This window comes from Muntiacus reevesi, chromosome 11 (genome assembly GCF_963930625.1).
Source record: "Muntiacus reevesi chromosome 11, mMunRee1.1, whole genome shotgun sequence".
NCBI lineage: Eukaryota > Metazoa > Chordata > Mammalia > Artiodactyla > Cervidae > Muntiacus > Muntiacus reevesi.
Window position 1 is genome coordinate 71,038,367 of NC_089259.1, and position 15,839 is coordinate 71,054,205.

The window sequence follows — 15,839 nt, forward strand, 5'->3', positions numbered from 1 at the left end:
AGCTGAAACTCCAATACTTTGACCACCTCATGCGAAGAGTTGACTCACTGGAAAAGACCCTGATGCTGGGAGGGATTGGGGGCAGGAGGAGAGGGGGGCGACAGAGGATGAGATGGCTGGATGGCATCACCGACTCAATGGGCATGAGTTTGAGTCAACTCTGGGAGTTGGTGATGGACAGGGAGGCCTGGCGTGCTGTGATTCATGGGGTCACAAAGAGCCGGACACGACTGAGCGACTGAACTGAACTGAATATTCCTTTGCATATATGTACCACATCTTCTCCATCCATTCTTCTATTGATGTACATTTAGGCTGTTTCCATGTTCTGGCTATTGTAAATCATTCCACGTGGTATTTACAAAACAACAACAACAACCCAGGATAGGACTTCAAGTTTCTACTGATGAGGGCCTGAGTTTGATCCCTGGTCAGGGAACTAAGATCCCACAAGCCCAGCAGAAGATGGCCCAGAAGGTTGGTTGTGGAGAGGCACCATCATCCAGAGAAGTTCATGTACAGAGCTGCCGGCCTTCCTCTTTCTCCCCTGCTTACCTGGAGTATCCCAACAAGCATCCTTACTTAGGTCTGAGTAATATGGCAAGTTCTAGAAGATCCCCAAAATAACAAAGTGTTCCTATGGTATCCTCTCCTTTGTTTAAATCATCTGTTCCAGCCTTATTCCATAACTGGCTCTTAAAGTTATTTTTGTACCATAAATATGGAGAACATAAGCTTCAAGTAAATAGAACAGTAAGGCTGCATTTTCACAGAAAACTATTATCAGCCTATTTGGTGATTTTAAATTAGTTTATTAATTGTATCAACACATTTACCAAGGTTTCGAGTATCCAGACTAGGCATTTTCTTAAATATTTACATTTAGTGCTAATTAAGTACACACAATTCAGAAATAGCTTTAGCTGTTACAACAGAGGACATATTTTCAACAGAGGCACTAAACAAAAGGTATCTAAGGAGAATCAGTATTTCCTAGAATATTTTCTCACAGAAATCAAAACAATGCTAGATTTTATTTAATACTCAGTATATACATGGGGCTTCCCCAACGGCTCAGCCTGCAATGCAGAAGACACAGGAGATTTGGTTTTGATCTCTGGGTGGGGAAGATCCCCTGGAGAAGGAAATGGAAACCCACTCCAGTATTCTTGCCTGAAAAATCCCATGGACAGAGGAGCCTGGCCAGCTACATCCAAAGCGACAAAAAGAGTCAGACACAACTAAGCGACCAAAAAAAAAAAAAAGAAAAAATATACATTATGTTGAAAAGTACTTTTATTATCCCCAATTCTTCCTTATCCAAGAAATGTTGATAACTACTAGTACAACTTAAAATAAAATGACAATTTTTATAAATTCAATAAGAGTTTTTATTTTTTTAATCATTAAAAAAAATTTTTTTGGTCATGCTGGGCAGCATGCAGGATCTTAGCTCCCCAACCAAGGATCAAATTTGTGCCCCCTGCAGTGGAAGCATGGAGTCTTAACCACTGAACCACCAGAGAAGTCCCTCAATAACAATTTTTAAAATTATCCACAACAATAAAAACATAATTCCCCAAATATCTTGCAAGTATTAGTTTTAGCTATTTGCATGGAGATCTTTGAATTGTCTCAAGAGTATCACACTGAGTTGTTTTAATCTACAAAACTGACTAAAGCCTAGTGAAAAGCACAGTTTAGTAATCTCAGAGCAAATTTTGAAAAAAAAATTTAAAGACATGAGGTTTTTTAAAAGTGAATATTAAAAAATACACAAATAAGGCTTTGAGTAGTTTAGGTGCTCATGACAAACAGATCTGAGCCCCCTCCCCCCAAAAAAAGACAAAAAAAAAAAAAGTTAGACGATTGACTTTCTCTTATCATGGCATTAAATCTATGGCAAGTAGGTGAACTTCCATTTTTATATATATACTGGTTGGCTCAGTGGTAAAGAATTTGCCTGCCAACACAGGAGATGCATGTTTGATCCCCAGATCAGGAAGATCCCCTGGAGAAGGAAATGGCAGCCCACTCCAGTATTCTTGCCTGGGAAATCCCATGGACAGAGGAACCTGGTGGGAGTTCCTGGAGTTGCAAAAGAGTCAAATATGACTTATCAACTAAACAACAGCAACAATAAACTATGTGTGTGTAATTATATATATATATAATATTTATATTTTTATATATAAATATATATATTTATATAATATAAATATATAATTTATATATATATATAAAGCTGGTGAGACTAGATGTCCTCCCAGAGAGCCCTGAGTTCCCATGGTTCCAACTCTGCATCTGAATTCTTTACTGATATGCGTGTATCCCATTCTTATATCTACCCAAGGGGAGATCTCAATAAACAGATTGCAAAGAACTCACAGCAGCCCCACCCTGGCTTTGGGACACGATGACCTGAGTGCACAATATTGACTGAGAATTCCACTGAGGGAGACAGTCCGGACTTCTTAGAAGTTATAATTAAATTATCAACATTTCATCCTGGCGGAAGATATGGAGCGTTTCAAGCGTTGTTTGACTGACTGACTTTCTTTCCCTGCTCCAGGTCCCCACCTGTTCTGCACCTCACCATGGAGCACACAGCCTGCTGGAAGTTGCTGCTGACAACCACGTACAGTAACAGGTTACCAAAGGTGTTCAGGGCAGCTAGCGGTCTTGAAACGATGTACGCTTCATGGATCTGATGCTCAGTGGAGCAGCTAATGGAAAGCAGGCGAGATTCGATCCGAATGACCCTCAAGATATGGAAGGGCAAAAAGCATATATAAAACACGAGAAGCAGCAGAATGGTGAGCCTGCGTGCTTTCTGCTTCAGGCAGCTGTGCATCTGAGGTCCTTGAGTTAGGGTGTAGATAATCATTGTATAGCAGAGCGTCACTATCACCAAGGGGAGGCAGAAAGTGGTGGCGGTCAAAATTAGATTGTACCATTTGATGGTCGTGAGGTCATCCGAGCTGGTGAGGTCAGGGCAGGCGGATCTATTGGTGCTGGTGGTGGCTGTGATCAGGAAGGTCATGGGAATGACGGCCACCAGCGACACGATCCACACCACCGCACAGGCCACCACGGCCCATCGCTTTTTGTGGATGGAGAAGCAGCTCATGGGGTGAATGATGACAAAGTAGCGGAAGATGCTAAAGCAGGTGAGGAAGAGGATGCTGCTATACAGGTTGAAGTGGAAGCCGAATCGGATGAACTTGCACATGAAGTCCCCGAAGACCCAGTGTTCTCCACCGGCGTAGTAGTGAACCAGGAAGGGAAGGCTGGTGAGATACAGCAGGTCGGTGCAGGCCAGGTTCAGCATGATGATGGTGCTGCTTCTCCAGGGCCGCATTTTGAAGATGTACGTGGAGATGGCTATCACATTTCCGGGAAAACCCACCAGGAAGATGATGCTATAAATAACAGGGAGGTAGTGCGTCTTGAGGGGGATATTTTCATTGGTGCAATTTTCAAGAGCAGCTGCATAATCGGGAAAATCAGAGGCATTTGCAAAATCATCTAGTGGCTCATTCATGGCTGTCTCCTTTCATCTTGCAAGAAAACAAGAGAGTTCAGTTTGGCAATACGGACCAAGAGAAAGTAACTCACTGATAAAGGAAAATAGAAAACATTAATGGTAGGGTAATGAAAACTATGATCCACTTTTAAACAAAAATTGCTTGAACAGCCTCAATTGGCCACTTCTTTCTCTTTAATCTCCAAAGAGAAGAAATTGAATTTCTAAGAAAATGACTGTAAGGCAAGTTACTAAAGGCATCTAACAATTATATAAAAGTTAAATGCTGTGAAAAGGGCTTCCCTGGTGGCTCAGTTGACCAAGAATCCACCTGCAATGCGGAAGACCTGGGTTTGATCCCTGAGTTGAGAAAAATCCCCTGGAGAAGGGAATGGCTACCCACTCCAGTATTCTGGCCTGGAGAATTCCACAGCCCATATTATCCATGGGGTTACAAAGAGTCAGATATGCCTGAGAGACTTTCAGTTCACTTCATAAGAATTAAAATGAAGGATTTGAGTGGAAAAACCCACGTGTAGCTGTGAAAAAACAACTTAGCAGGCTGCTACTGGGGCAAGCTCTAAGGTATCACCATTAGAGACTTACCCACAACAAGATCCACCATTAATCATGTATAAGGCTATCTATTTTAAATATAGCAGTGTGTACATGTCAATCTTGGGCTTTCCTGATGCCTCAGCAGGTAAAGAGTCCACCTGCAATGCAGAAGATGCAGGAGACACCGGCTCGATCTCTGGGTTGGAAAGATGCCCTGGAGGAGGAAATGGAAACCCACTCAAGTATTCTTGCCTGGAAAAGCCCATAGTCAGAGAAGCCTTGTGGGTTATAGTCCAAAGGGTCACAAAGAGCTGGACACAATTGAGCGACTGAGCACCCCCCTGAACATGTCAATCCCAAACTCCTCTCCCAAGGACCTACTGTATAACACAGGGAACTCTGAACAACATTCTGGAGTAACCTAAATGGGAATGAATTTGAAAAAGGATACGTGTATATGTATAATTGAGTCACTTAGCTGTATACCTGAAACTAACACAACATTATTAATCAACTATGCTCCGATATAAAATAAAAATTTAAAAAAGATTCAGTCACCAAAACTAAATAATCACCCATGAGGCACTTCACCACAGTATTAACTCTAAACTTGATAAAAAGCTGAGAAGTATTTCTTATTATCTCTATTTTACAGAAGAGACTAAAACTGCAACCTATTCCTGATAACATCTAGTGGCATAGGTGGGATTTGAACCTCCGTTTGTCTGACTTAGAATGCATTCTCTTGATGACTGTGGCTTTGTAGTAGAGTCTGAAGTCAGGCAGGTTGATTCCTCCAGTTCCATTCTTCTTTCTCAAGATTATTTTGGCTATTCGAGGTTTTTTGTATTTCCATACAAATTGTGAAATTATTTGTTCTAGTTCTGTGAAAAATACCATTGGTAGCTTGATAGGGATTGCATTGAATCTATAGATTGCTTTGGGTAGTATAGCCATTTTGACAATATTGATTCTTTCAATCCATGAACACGGTATGTTTCTCCATCTGTTTGTGTCCTCTTTGATTTCTTTCATCAGTGTTTTATAGTTTTCTATGTATAGGTCTTTTGTTTCTTTAGGTAGATATACTCCTAAGTATTTTATTCTTTTTGTTGCAATGGTGAATGGTATTGTTTCCTTAATTTCTCTTTCTGTTTTCTCATTGTTAGTGTATAGGAATGCAAGGGATTTCTGTGTGTTAATTTTATATCCTGCAATTTTACTATATTCATTGATTAGCTCTAGTAATTTTCTGGTAGAGTCTTTAGGGTTTTCTATGTAGAAGATCATGTCATCTGCAAACAGCAAGAGTTTCACTTCTTTTCCTATCTGGATTCCTTTTACTTCTTTTTCTGCTCTGATTACTGTGGCCAAAACTTCCAAAACTATGTTGAATAGTAGTGGTGAGAGTGGGCACCCTTGTCTTGTTCCTGATTTCAGGGGAAATGCTTTCAATTTTTCACCATTGAGGGTAATGTTTGCTGTGGGTTTGTCATATATAGCTTTTATTATGTTGAGGTATGTTCCAAACTGCTTCAGTCTGGATGGCCCTAAATGAGGGGTGTGATGAGAAGTGCAAAGGGATGAAAAGACTGAATACTGGACATTTTTAAATGTAGATTTCATGCATTCCAACTTGATATGTCCAGTGGATTTCATTTTCAAATTTCAGCTCTTCCAACCCATTTAATGTAATCTGTTCATGTTGTATTGGGGGGGAGGGGGGTGCATGGCATTTGAAGGGGAAGAAGGAACAGCAGTTCCATGCAGTGTTAAGAGATAGACTGCAGTAAACCAGAGGACCTGACCTTGACTCTGTTCAGTCAAAGAGGAGTTGTGTGTCCCTAAGCAAGTTGCTTACACTCTCCAGTTCTGGGAAGGAGGGGGAGTTGCACTTTAACTTTCTTCTTCTTGCTTATCAGTGTTTGCCTAAATTTTGACTGTGTATTTCAGCATGAAGTTCATTTAAAAGAAGAATTACTTACAATTAGCTTATTATTCAGATGTAAATAGCTGTTGGTAAAATGTATCCACTTACATATTTATGCAGTGCCCACTGTGTATTAATTAGGCAGTCTGCCAGATCCTAGAGATACCAAATGAATAACATGCACAGATGTACAAGCCACTATCACAGCCTACTTGGGGAGATGGACAGAGAAATTATTTTAACAAAGTACAACTCTGCCTCATAGAACTGTCAATATACCACCACCACCACTACCCAAAAAGACAAGAAAAACACTTGGACACATAATAGTTCAGTTCAGTTCAGTTCGGTCGCTCAGTCGTGTCCAACTCTTTGCGACCCCATGAATTGCAGCATGCCAGGCCTCCCTGTTTATCACCAACTCCTGCAGCCTACCCAAACCCATGTCCAGCGAGTCGGTGATGCCATCCAGCCATCTCATCCTCTGTCGTCCCCTTCTCCTCCTGCCCCCAATCCGTCCCAGCATTAGGGTTTTTCCAATGAGTCAACTCTTCACATGAGGTGGCCAAAATATTGGAGTTTCAGCTTCAACATCAGTCTTTCCAGTGGACACCCAGGACTAATCTTCTTGCAGTCCAAGCGACTCTCAAGAGTCTTCTCCAACACCACAGTTCAAAAGCATCAGTTCTTTGGTGCTCAGCTTTCTTCACCATCCAACTCTCACAAGCACTCAATAAATGGTAGCTGTTAATTGCTAGGGGCTTCCCTGATAGCTCAGTTGGTAAATCCTCCTGCAATGCAGGAGACCCCAGTTTGATTCCTGGGTCAGGAAGATTCACTGGAGAAGGGATGGGCTACCCACTCTAGTATTCTTGGATTTCCCTTGTGGCTCAGCTGGTAAAGAATCCACCTGCAGTGCGGGAGCCCTGAGTTTGATCTCTGGGATGGGAAGATCCCCTGGAGAAGGGAGAGGCTAACCACTCCAGTATTCTGGCCTGGAGAATTCCATGGACTGTATAGTCCATGGGGTCGCAAAGAGCCAGACATGACTGAGCGACTTTCACATGTTAATTGCTAAGTCCTTTGATACATGAATAGTGCAAGGTTACTGATATAACAAGGGCTTCCCTGGTGACTCAGATGGTAAAGAATTGGCAATGCAGGAATCCCCAGTTTGATCCCTGGCTTGGGAAGATCCCCTGGAAAAGGAAATGGTGACCCACTCCAGTATTCTTGCCTGGAGAATTCTGTGGAGAGAGGAGCCTGATGGGCTACAGTCTATGGGGTCACAAAGAGGCAGATGCGACTGAGTGACTAACCCTTTGACTTTCAACATATTACAAAAAGGAAAGGGATCAGCTACATGGGGACTGGACAGGGCCCTAAAGGAACATCATCTAAGAGGGAACATTTCAGCTTTTCAGGAAACAGGCAAGAGGAGAGGAAGGAGTTCTACGCAAAGAAAACAGCATTGCAAAGGCAGTGGGATCTGACAGAGTTCAAGGGATTTCAGGAGAAACCTCAGAATGCATTAAACCTCTATCACTTTTACTGTGAATGAACTGGGGCAAGAATAGCTCAAGGATAGGAACCTACCAGAGGTGGGGAGGGCAGTTGTCAGAATCCTCACTCAAGAGGCCAGCGCTCCCTGAAAGTGAAAGTGTTAGTCGATCAGTCGTGTCCAACTCTGACAATTCCATGGACTGTAGCCTGCCAGGCTCTTCTATCCATGGGACTCCTCAGGCAGGAAGACTGGAGTGGGTTGCCATTCTCTTCTCCAGGGGATCTTCCTGACCCAGGGATTGAACCTGTGTCTCCTGCATTGCAGGCAGATTCTTTACCATCTGAGCTACCAGGGAAGCCTGAATGCTCCCTGGGACCATATATTACTCATCCAACGTGAATGTGTTTCCCCTGGTCCAGTTAGTTTACCCTCAGGGACGATGCTACTGGCAGAACTATCATGGACACAGCACTCAGGGTGATAGGAGTCAGGCACTGCTGACCAGCAAGGATGCTGTGAGGCCAGAGGACCACAGCCTGTCCCTTGGCCAAAAGCCATAATGTGCTCATGCATGGATAGAAGGCAGTCATTTAGACCCCAAAGAAAACAGCCAGGGAGTCCCCGAAGCAGCACTTCCTGAAATCTGTTCTTAGCAAGTCCAGATTCAAGACCTCATTGCCTATCTATCAACTCCTTGAAAGCAGAAACAAGAAGTCACCTCCTACCCCAGGGGCTGACACATTGAGGGCCTCAATAAACATTTGTGAATAAAAGAATCATGAGTAACATCAGCTAAATTTATCTTGTGCCGAAAAGCTAGTGAAGCAGCAACTGTTATTTAAAAAAAAAGTTTGGTTCTTTTAATGGCTTTCAAGGAAGGAGCAAAATTAATTTCTGTCATTGCAAATAAACCCCTGCCACATTAATGGGTCCATTTTAAAGCATAATCATATCAGGAAAAGGCAGGCTGTAGGTAGAAACAACTACCTCATTGTTTTTAAAAGCAACAGTTCAATGTGGGATTTATTGAAGAGTGACTGACTGAGAAATGTCACCTCCATCCCTTAAACCTCACTGAGAGAACAGTTTGAGTTTACCAAACACGTGTGAGGTTAAGAACAGGAGGCAAAAACTAGTCGGGGCTGTGAGCCAAGTAAAATGAGGCGATTTCTTTCCTCAACAGTCCTGGAGTCCTGTGCAATTCACAACTGCTACCAAAGCACCAGGCTGCCACAAAGGAGCCATGTCCATTCAAAGGACATTGTAGAATAATGCAGTCTATTCCCTACCCTTGACCACAACAGCTGATCTCAGTCGTAGGGAGGTTACAGACCAGCTAGGACTACCAGACTCTCTATAAACTAGAGATAATAATCTATCAAGCTTCAACAAATCCAGACAGATATGTTTCAACTAAACTAGACAGCACACAAATAAAAGCCAGCACCAAAGATTCGGGAATTTTCTTAAAATGGAAAACCCCATTATTTTAGCCTCTACTTTTTTTCTCTAAAAGTGGGAAGAGATTGCAAGGGCTTAAGGCAAACTGTAGGATGTCAATGTTTTCAAAACGCACAGCTCAGGACCTCCAGTTCAAGACCAGCCTACCCACAGACCTCATAGACTGGGATTGCAAGCTTTTGTGGATAAAGAAGGCAGGACCAGACATGGCGTCTACTCACAGGGCCGCATATACTGCTTTGCATCCATGGAGGACTGTTGGAGGGAACAAGTCCAGTGGGATGCAAGATGCAATGTGATTTTTCTTGGGTAGCTGAGAATTTTTTAGCAAACTCCTATCCTACCCTCCCCCCGACTCCTCTGCAGTTCCCCACAGCACACCCTGGGTTTTCCTAGTGCTGCTCTAAGGCTAAGCTACCATCCATTGCTGACCCTGCCCCTCTCACCCTCCCCAAGTCCTCTGAAACCCTGCAGCTGCGGTTGCATGTGGTTACCAAGAGAAACCTTGGATATACCTTTCATTCACAAAGGTTCATCCTGGTATCCTTATCTGTGTGTGCATGTCTTCATGCTAAGTCACTTCAGTTGTATCCAACTCTTTGAGACCCTATGGACAGGCTCCTCTGTCCATGGGATTCTCCAGGCGAGAATACTGGAAGTGAGACGCTCAACCGTGTCTGACTCTTTGTGACCCCATGGACTGTGGCCTACCAGGCTCATCCATCCATGGGATTTCCCAGGCAAGAATAAAGGAGTGGGTTGCCAGTGGGTTGCCATTTCCTCCTCTGGGGGATCTTCCCAACCCAGGGATTGAACTGAATCTCTCATGTCTCCTGCATTGGCAGGCAGGTTCTTTTACCACTAGTGCCGCCTGGAAAGCTCCAGTTTCCTAATCTACATATTTATAAACTAGTTGAATTTTTTACTAGTGGAAAACAGAACAACTCTTAGCCTTCCTTTGTGATGAGGGTGAATGTTGTCTGCCCTGGACCCTGAAGGAACCCCCTTTCCCCAACTCTTCCCACAAACCCAAAATTTCAGAGGAGCATCTGCAAGTCCAGTACCCTGAAAAGCCTCAGGACCTGCCATGCTGATGGAGCCCAAAGATGTGATTTTAGCTATTTGATCTTTGATATTCTCCACTTAAAGAAAATCTATGGAAATGCCCATAAAGACACACACAAGTTTTACATACAATCTGGAGCTTTAGAGATCGTATTAGTTCGCTTAATCTAGAGCAAGGAAATAAAACAAGATATACTAGAAGTATTTCAGGGGGAAATGTGTTTGTCCGCTTGTTTGTGGTGGGGTTTGCCAGACAGCGTCTTTGGACTTTGTTAATACTATAAAGTCCAGAAACACACAGTGTGAGCTAAGAACGCATCCGGAGCGGGGAGCCAACCAATGTCAGAGAGGAACTTCCTGCCCCCAGAGTCCCAACGCTCGGTCTTGAAACAGGTAAGAGAGGAAACCTACAGTCAGGAACTTCTCCAGGTCTCCCTGAGACAAATCTCTGGCCATTCTAGGCTTTAATTGCCCCCAGGTGCGTCCCTCCTCCAAGCCACGACGCAGGGTGCTACACCTGTAGTTAAGTTGGGGGCCGGGGACTCCCTCCTTCGCTGGGTCCTGCAGCAGAGACTGGCGCGGAGGCTCTGTTCCCTCTGGGTGGGGGCATCCCGCATCCCAGGTCCCCTTTCCCGGATGAGCGCGGGTCCCCCCCACAGCCGGCTCCCTCCCTCCCGAGCCCAGCTCGCCCAGGTCGCGGCTCACCTGGTACCCCAGGCGCGGCCGCCGTGCGCCCCAGTGGCCGTCGGAGCGCGGCTGCGCCCTGGCGGCGGGACGGTCCCAGCAGAGGCAGCGCGCCGCCCCCGTCCCTCCCACCGCGGGAGCCCGCGCCGCAGGTGCGCGCCCAGGTCCAGCCCAGCCCGCAGAGGACAGCATCCTCCGTCATCCACGTTCATGGGCAACGCAGGGACATCAGCTTCTGCTCCCCGGGATCTCTGGACATCCTCCGCGCCTGTTTTACGCGAAACTGACCAGAGGGAATATTGACAAGCGAGCAACACACAGCCTTTTCATACTGTTCATACTGTAGGCTCCCGGAGGAGGCATCTCGGGGTTGGTGATGGCCAGGGAAGCCTGGCGTGTTGCACCCCATAGGGTCGCAAAGAGTTGGACAAGACTGAGCAACTGAACTGAACTGAACTGAACTGAAACGCAACCTGGCAGGAGGGTTTCTCGCCCCAGGTCCATTGTAAGAGAAAGATCACCAGAAGCTTGCCCAAGTAAAAGATGCTTGGGCATTTTCCCTTGGTGATCAGAATGTCGGGGTAAAGAGGAAATGGCTCAAAGGGATTATTTAAAAACAGGTATTGGGTCCTATAATTTTAGGTGTGGAAAGGACATTTACAAACATCCAATCCTGGGAATGTACACCGGTGAAGATGCTCTGGAAAACAGCATGATGGTTTCTCAAAAAAATTAAAAATAAAATGACCACATGATCCAACAGTTCCATTCTGGGTATATTCCCCCAAAGAATCAAAAATAGAGTTTCAAAGAGATATGGATACACACACGTTCATAGCAGCATTATTTAGAGTAGCCAAAATGTAGAAGCAGCTCAAATGTCCACAGGTGGATGGATGGATAAGTAAAAAGTAGTATGTGCATACAAGGGACTCTTATTCAGGCTTAGAGAAGAAGGAAATTCTGACACATGCTACAACATGGATGAACCTTGCGGACATTACATTCAGTGAAATACGCCAGTCCCGATAAGATAAATAAAGTATGATTCTGCTTACATGAGATGTTTAGAATAGTCCAATGCATAGAGACAGAAAATGTCAATACAATGGTGGTTGCCAGGGGCTGGAAGTAGAAGGGATGGGATGGGTTTGTTTAATGGGTACAGAGTTCAGTTTTGAAAGATGAAAACAGTTCTGGAGGTGGACAGTGCTAATGGTAGCACGAAATGTGAAAATATTTGATGTCCCTCAACTGTACACTTGAAAATGGTTAAGACAGTAAATTTTATGTCATATGTATTTTACCATGATTTTAAAAATTCTGTTTAAAACCCCCTTTTAAGGTCTCTGTTTACAAAGGAGATAACCGAGAATTAGAGAGGTCCAAGTAACAAGCCTGAGAACAAGGCCAGGGAGGCCTGAGTTAAACCAAGGCATTGATTCTCTGTTCTGACTGCACTGTGCTGGGGGTAACTGGGCCATTGGATGGGAGCCATTGTTCTCTCAGATATCGATGTGCTAGGACTTCCTTGACCTCCCGTGATTAAGACTCCAAGCTTCCAATGCTGGGGTGCAGGTTCAATCCCTGGTCGTAAAACTAAGATTCCACATGTTGTTGTTGTTGGTCACCAACTCGTGTCCAACTCTTTGGACACCCCGTGGAGTATAGCCCGTCAGGCCCCTCTGTCCATGGAATTCTCCCAAGCAAGAATACTTTAGTGGGTTGCCATTTCCTTCTCCAAGGGATCTTCCTGACCCAGGGATGGAACCCGTGTGCCCTGCATTGGCAGGCAGATTCCTTACCACTGAGTCATCTGGGAAGTCTGAAGATACCACATGCTGCATGGCCAAAAAAAAAAAAAAAGAAGAAGAAGAAGACAATGTGCTGTAACCCAGCACTCCAAAATGATTCCATCAAGAAGATGATTTTATAAGCAACTGTCTTTTTAGCTTTTAATGTTATCTATAAATATTTCTTCTTACTACAACTTGAAATCCTCAAGAATAAAGTAGTCATTTCAAGGAAAGCAGAAAATAAAATAAAATACTAACCAATAGATCTTAAACATCTCAGATTAAAGACAATACTATAATTTACATATCTTGAAAGCAACTTGCCTTGGACAAATGATGTCACTAATTTAGACTATGTTTTAAACTTAAAATTTGGATCTTGAAGTAGTCTTTTGCTAACCCAAAGTCAAAGACTCATATAAGGGTAAAACTCAGCTTCCCTTTAAAATTGGTCCCTTGCCCACGTTCAGAAATGCATTTTCTTCTTTAAAATGAGCACCCAATAGAGCAGGATTCCAGCATTTAGACGCACAGCTATTTGAGCAGTACAGGTGCCACCTGCATTGAGCTGCAATTGCTCCTCTGAAGCAGGGCATGGTGTTTAGCTCCACAATAATCTGGCTACTGAGACTTTCTCTAATTAGGAAGCACTGACATCTTAAAGCATCCTGCTCCAAAAAGCCGTATGAGACTCTACAGGAAAGGCAGATTCAAGTAGCGTCCTCCAAAGGCAGGAAGAAGGAGGACTAACATATTAATACCTATTACAACTAGTCCTCCTGGCTTCCCTGGTGGCTCAGATGATATAAAGAATGCAGGAAACGCAGGTTCGATCCCTGGGTCAGAAAGATCCCCCAGAGCAGGAAGTGGCAACCCACTCCAGCATTCTTGCCTGGGGAATTCCACAGACAGAAGAGTCTGGCGAGCTACAGTCTTGGGGTCACAAGAGTTGGACATGACTTAATGACTAAACACGCATACACAGCTAGTCTCCCATTCAGAGTAAAGTGAGAAAAGAACAAATAATTGGTGATAGCATTGACCCTACAATTTCACTCTCCCCTAGTTATCGTTCCCCATCATTCCCAATCATTTGTATTACCCATGTCTGTTCTGTTCTGTATTCTGATGCTTTCACACCTGGGACTTTGTCAACCAAGGGGAGACTGCCTCTCCCAGAGTTGGCCAATTCCTATAATAAACTCATCCAAGAGTATACTTTTTCCTATGGAGTATAATTATTTACAATGTTGTGTTAATTTCTGCCGTACAACCATGTGAGTCAGCTATATGTGGACATGTATCCACATCCTCTTGGACCTCCCTCCTCCCCATCCCATCCCGCTGAGTCATCACAGAGCACCTTACTGAGCTCCCTGTGCATACAGCAGCTTCCCACTGGGATCTGTTTCACACGGGATAGTATATATGTCAATCCTAATCTCCCAATTCACCCCACCCTCACCTTCCCTGCTGTGTCCCTATTTCTGTTGTCTGTGTCTGTATCTCTGTTCCTGCTCTGTGAATAGATCCTTATGTACCATTTCTCTAGATTTCGCATAGATGCATTAATACATGATGTTAGATGCCCATCAACAGAGGAATGGATAAAGAAGCTGTGGTACATAGATACAATGGAATATTGCTCAGCCATAAAAAAAGGAATGGAATTGGGTCATTTATAGAGATGTGGATGGATCTCGAACCTGTCATACAGAGTGAAGTAAACCGAGAGTGTCCTGTCAAATGCACACAGAACAATACAGAGCTCATCTCCCCAGCCAGCTTCTTTATTGGGCTCTCACGCTCTGACCCACCATCCCTAATCATCCGAGGACCAAGTACCAGACCACTAGGGTCAGCCCCTAGGCCACAGAGCCCACTGAAATTATTCAAGGTAGCCAGTCGTAAGCCTGATTCCCCGCCTTGCCTGGTCTTTTCCACGGAAGCCACAATAAAGGCTCCTGCCGTAGTTAGCCCTCTTCTTCTGCCTCCTGACCGGAACTGATGCTCCCCTATGTGAGCTCCCGAGGTGGAGAGTGCCCTTCCTCTTGAGATCTGTGAGTGTAACACACTGCCCTTCCAATGGTAACACCTCCCGGTATGTTGATTTCACCACCACTGAATTATAGAAAGTCTATATACTTGAAGCACTGTTTATGGCCCTGTCAGGCTCTTCTGCAACTCCGGCCACAGTATGATATGTCTTGGTAGGACAGCAGTACTTTCATGAAATGAATTGTCTGGATTTTTTTCTTTTTTTTTTAGAAAATGGTAAACTTTTTTTCTAATGCCTTTAAAATGGATTTCTTGGTGAAGATGCATGTTTAAATGAAGCAAGTTTTTGATCTATATTCTACTAGGCAACAAATTCAGCTATTGCAGGACCTTCCAGATTCCTACAATATTTCTTCAGTGAGGAGGAAGACATTATGATACAGTTGAGAGTCACAGAAATTTGAGGCCTGAATGGTAGTGTCTGGAAAGCAACTCTATTAACTGAGAGAGGAAATTCCCTTCCTAGGGCTCCATCTAGGACAAGCAGAGGTTGGACAAGTCACTTTCCAATGTGGGTTCCAGATTAAAGGGATCTTACTTGTGAAAACTTAAAAGAAACTCCAAGCTTAATCTCTTAGAAGAGTAGGTGTGATACTGCTGTGGCCATGTGAGTCCCAGCTATGCTGCTTTATTTCTTTTTTAAAACAAATTTAAAAATGAAATAAATTTTGGAGCATAACTGCTTTGTAATTATGTGTTAGTTTCTGCTGTATAGCAAAATGAATCAGCTATAAGTTTACATCCCTTCCCTCTTAAGCCTCCCTCCCATCCCTGCTATGCTTCTATGTGAACACCCTTAGATGATTTTTAAATGTTTTCAAACATTGTGTTCTTTGAAAAGAGACTCTTCTGGGGTTAGAGAACTGTTAGGAAAGAGATTGGCTAGACTGTCCATCCTGAGATCCAAGTCCGGTATAATCAGGGAGACAGCACCGTCTTCTAAGCTGACAAAGAGCTTGGCACTAGCAGAGCTCTTGTGGATGGACACAGCTAAGGATGGGGCACCCAGTCTGCACAGGAGTTTTAATGTGGCGTATGGTGCCCAGCGGGCTTCCCCTGGCAGCTCAGCCATGAAGAATCCACCAGTAAAGCAGGAGCCTCAGGAGGCTCCATTTCCATCCCTGGGTCGGGAACATCCCCTAGAGGGGATTTGGCAACCCAACCCACTCCAGCATTCTTGCCTGGAGGATCCCATGGACAGAGGACCATCCCTACAGGCTTAGGGTCGCAGAGTCAGATGCGACTGAAGCAACTTAG

General features: G+C 44.1%; 1 protein-coding gene across 2 annotated transcripts; it reads right to left on the minus strand.

Annotated features, from left to right (window-relative positions):
- Positions 1 to 963: 963 nt before the first annotated feature.
- OXGR1 (oxoglutarate receptor 1) lies at positions 964 to 10,789 on the minus strand. Of its 2 annotated transcripts, none has more exons than XM_065902165.1 (2): positions 10,750 to 10,789; positions 964 to 3,560 (listed from the first exon to the last, which is right to left on the minus strand). In XM_065902165.1, exon 2 carries the CDS (start codon positions 3,542 to 3,544, stop codon positions 2,531 to 2,533), a length of 1,014 nt encoding a protein of 337 aa, XP_065758237.1. In that variant the 5' UTR covers positions 3,545 to 3,560; positions 10,750 to 10,789; the 3' UTR covers positions 964 to 2,530. The 2 variants fall into 2 exon arrangements, with proteins under 2 accessions (XP_065758237.1, XP_065758236.1); XM_065902164.1 differs by having other exon boundaries at positions 964 to 3,617.
- Between the last annotated feature and the right edge of the window lie 5,050 nt (positions 10,790 to 15,839).

What these genes read in the sequence shown, in the direction of transcription:
- OXGR1 (XM_065902165.1), bottom strand. Translation starts at nt 3,544, where the DNA reads ATGAATGAGCCACTAGATGATTTTGCAAATGCCTCTGATTTTCCCGAT.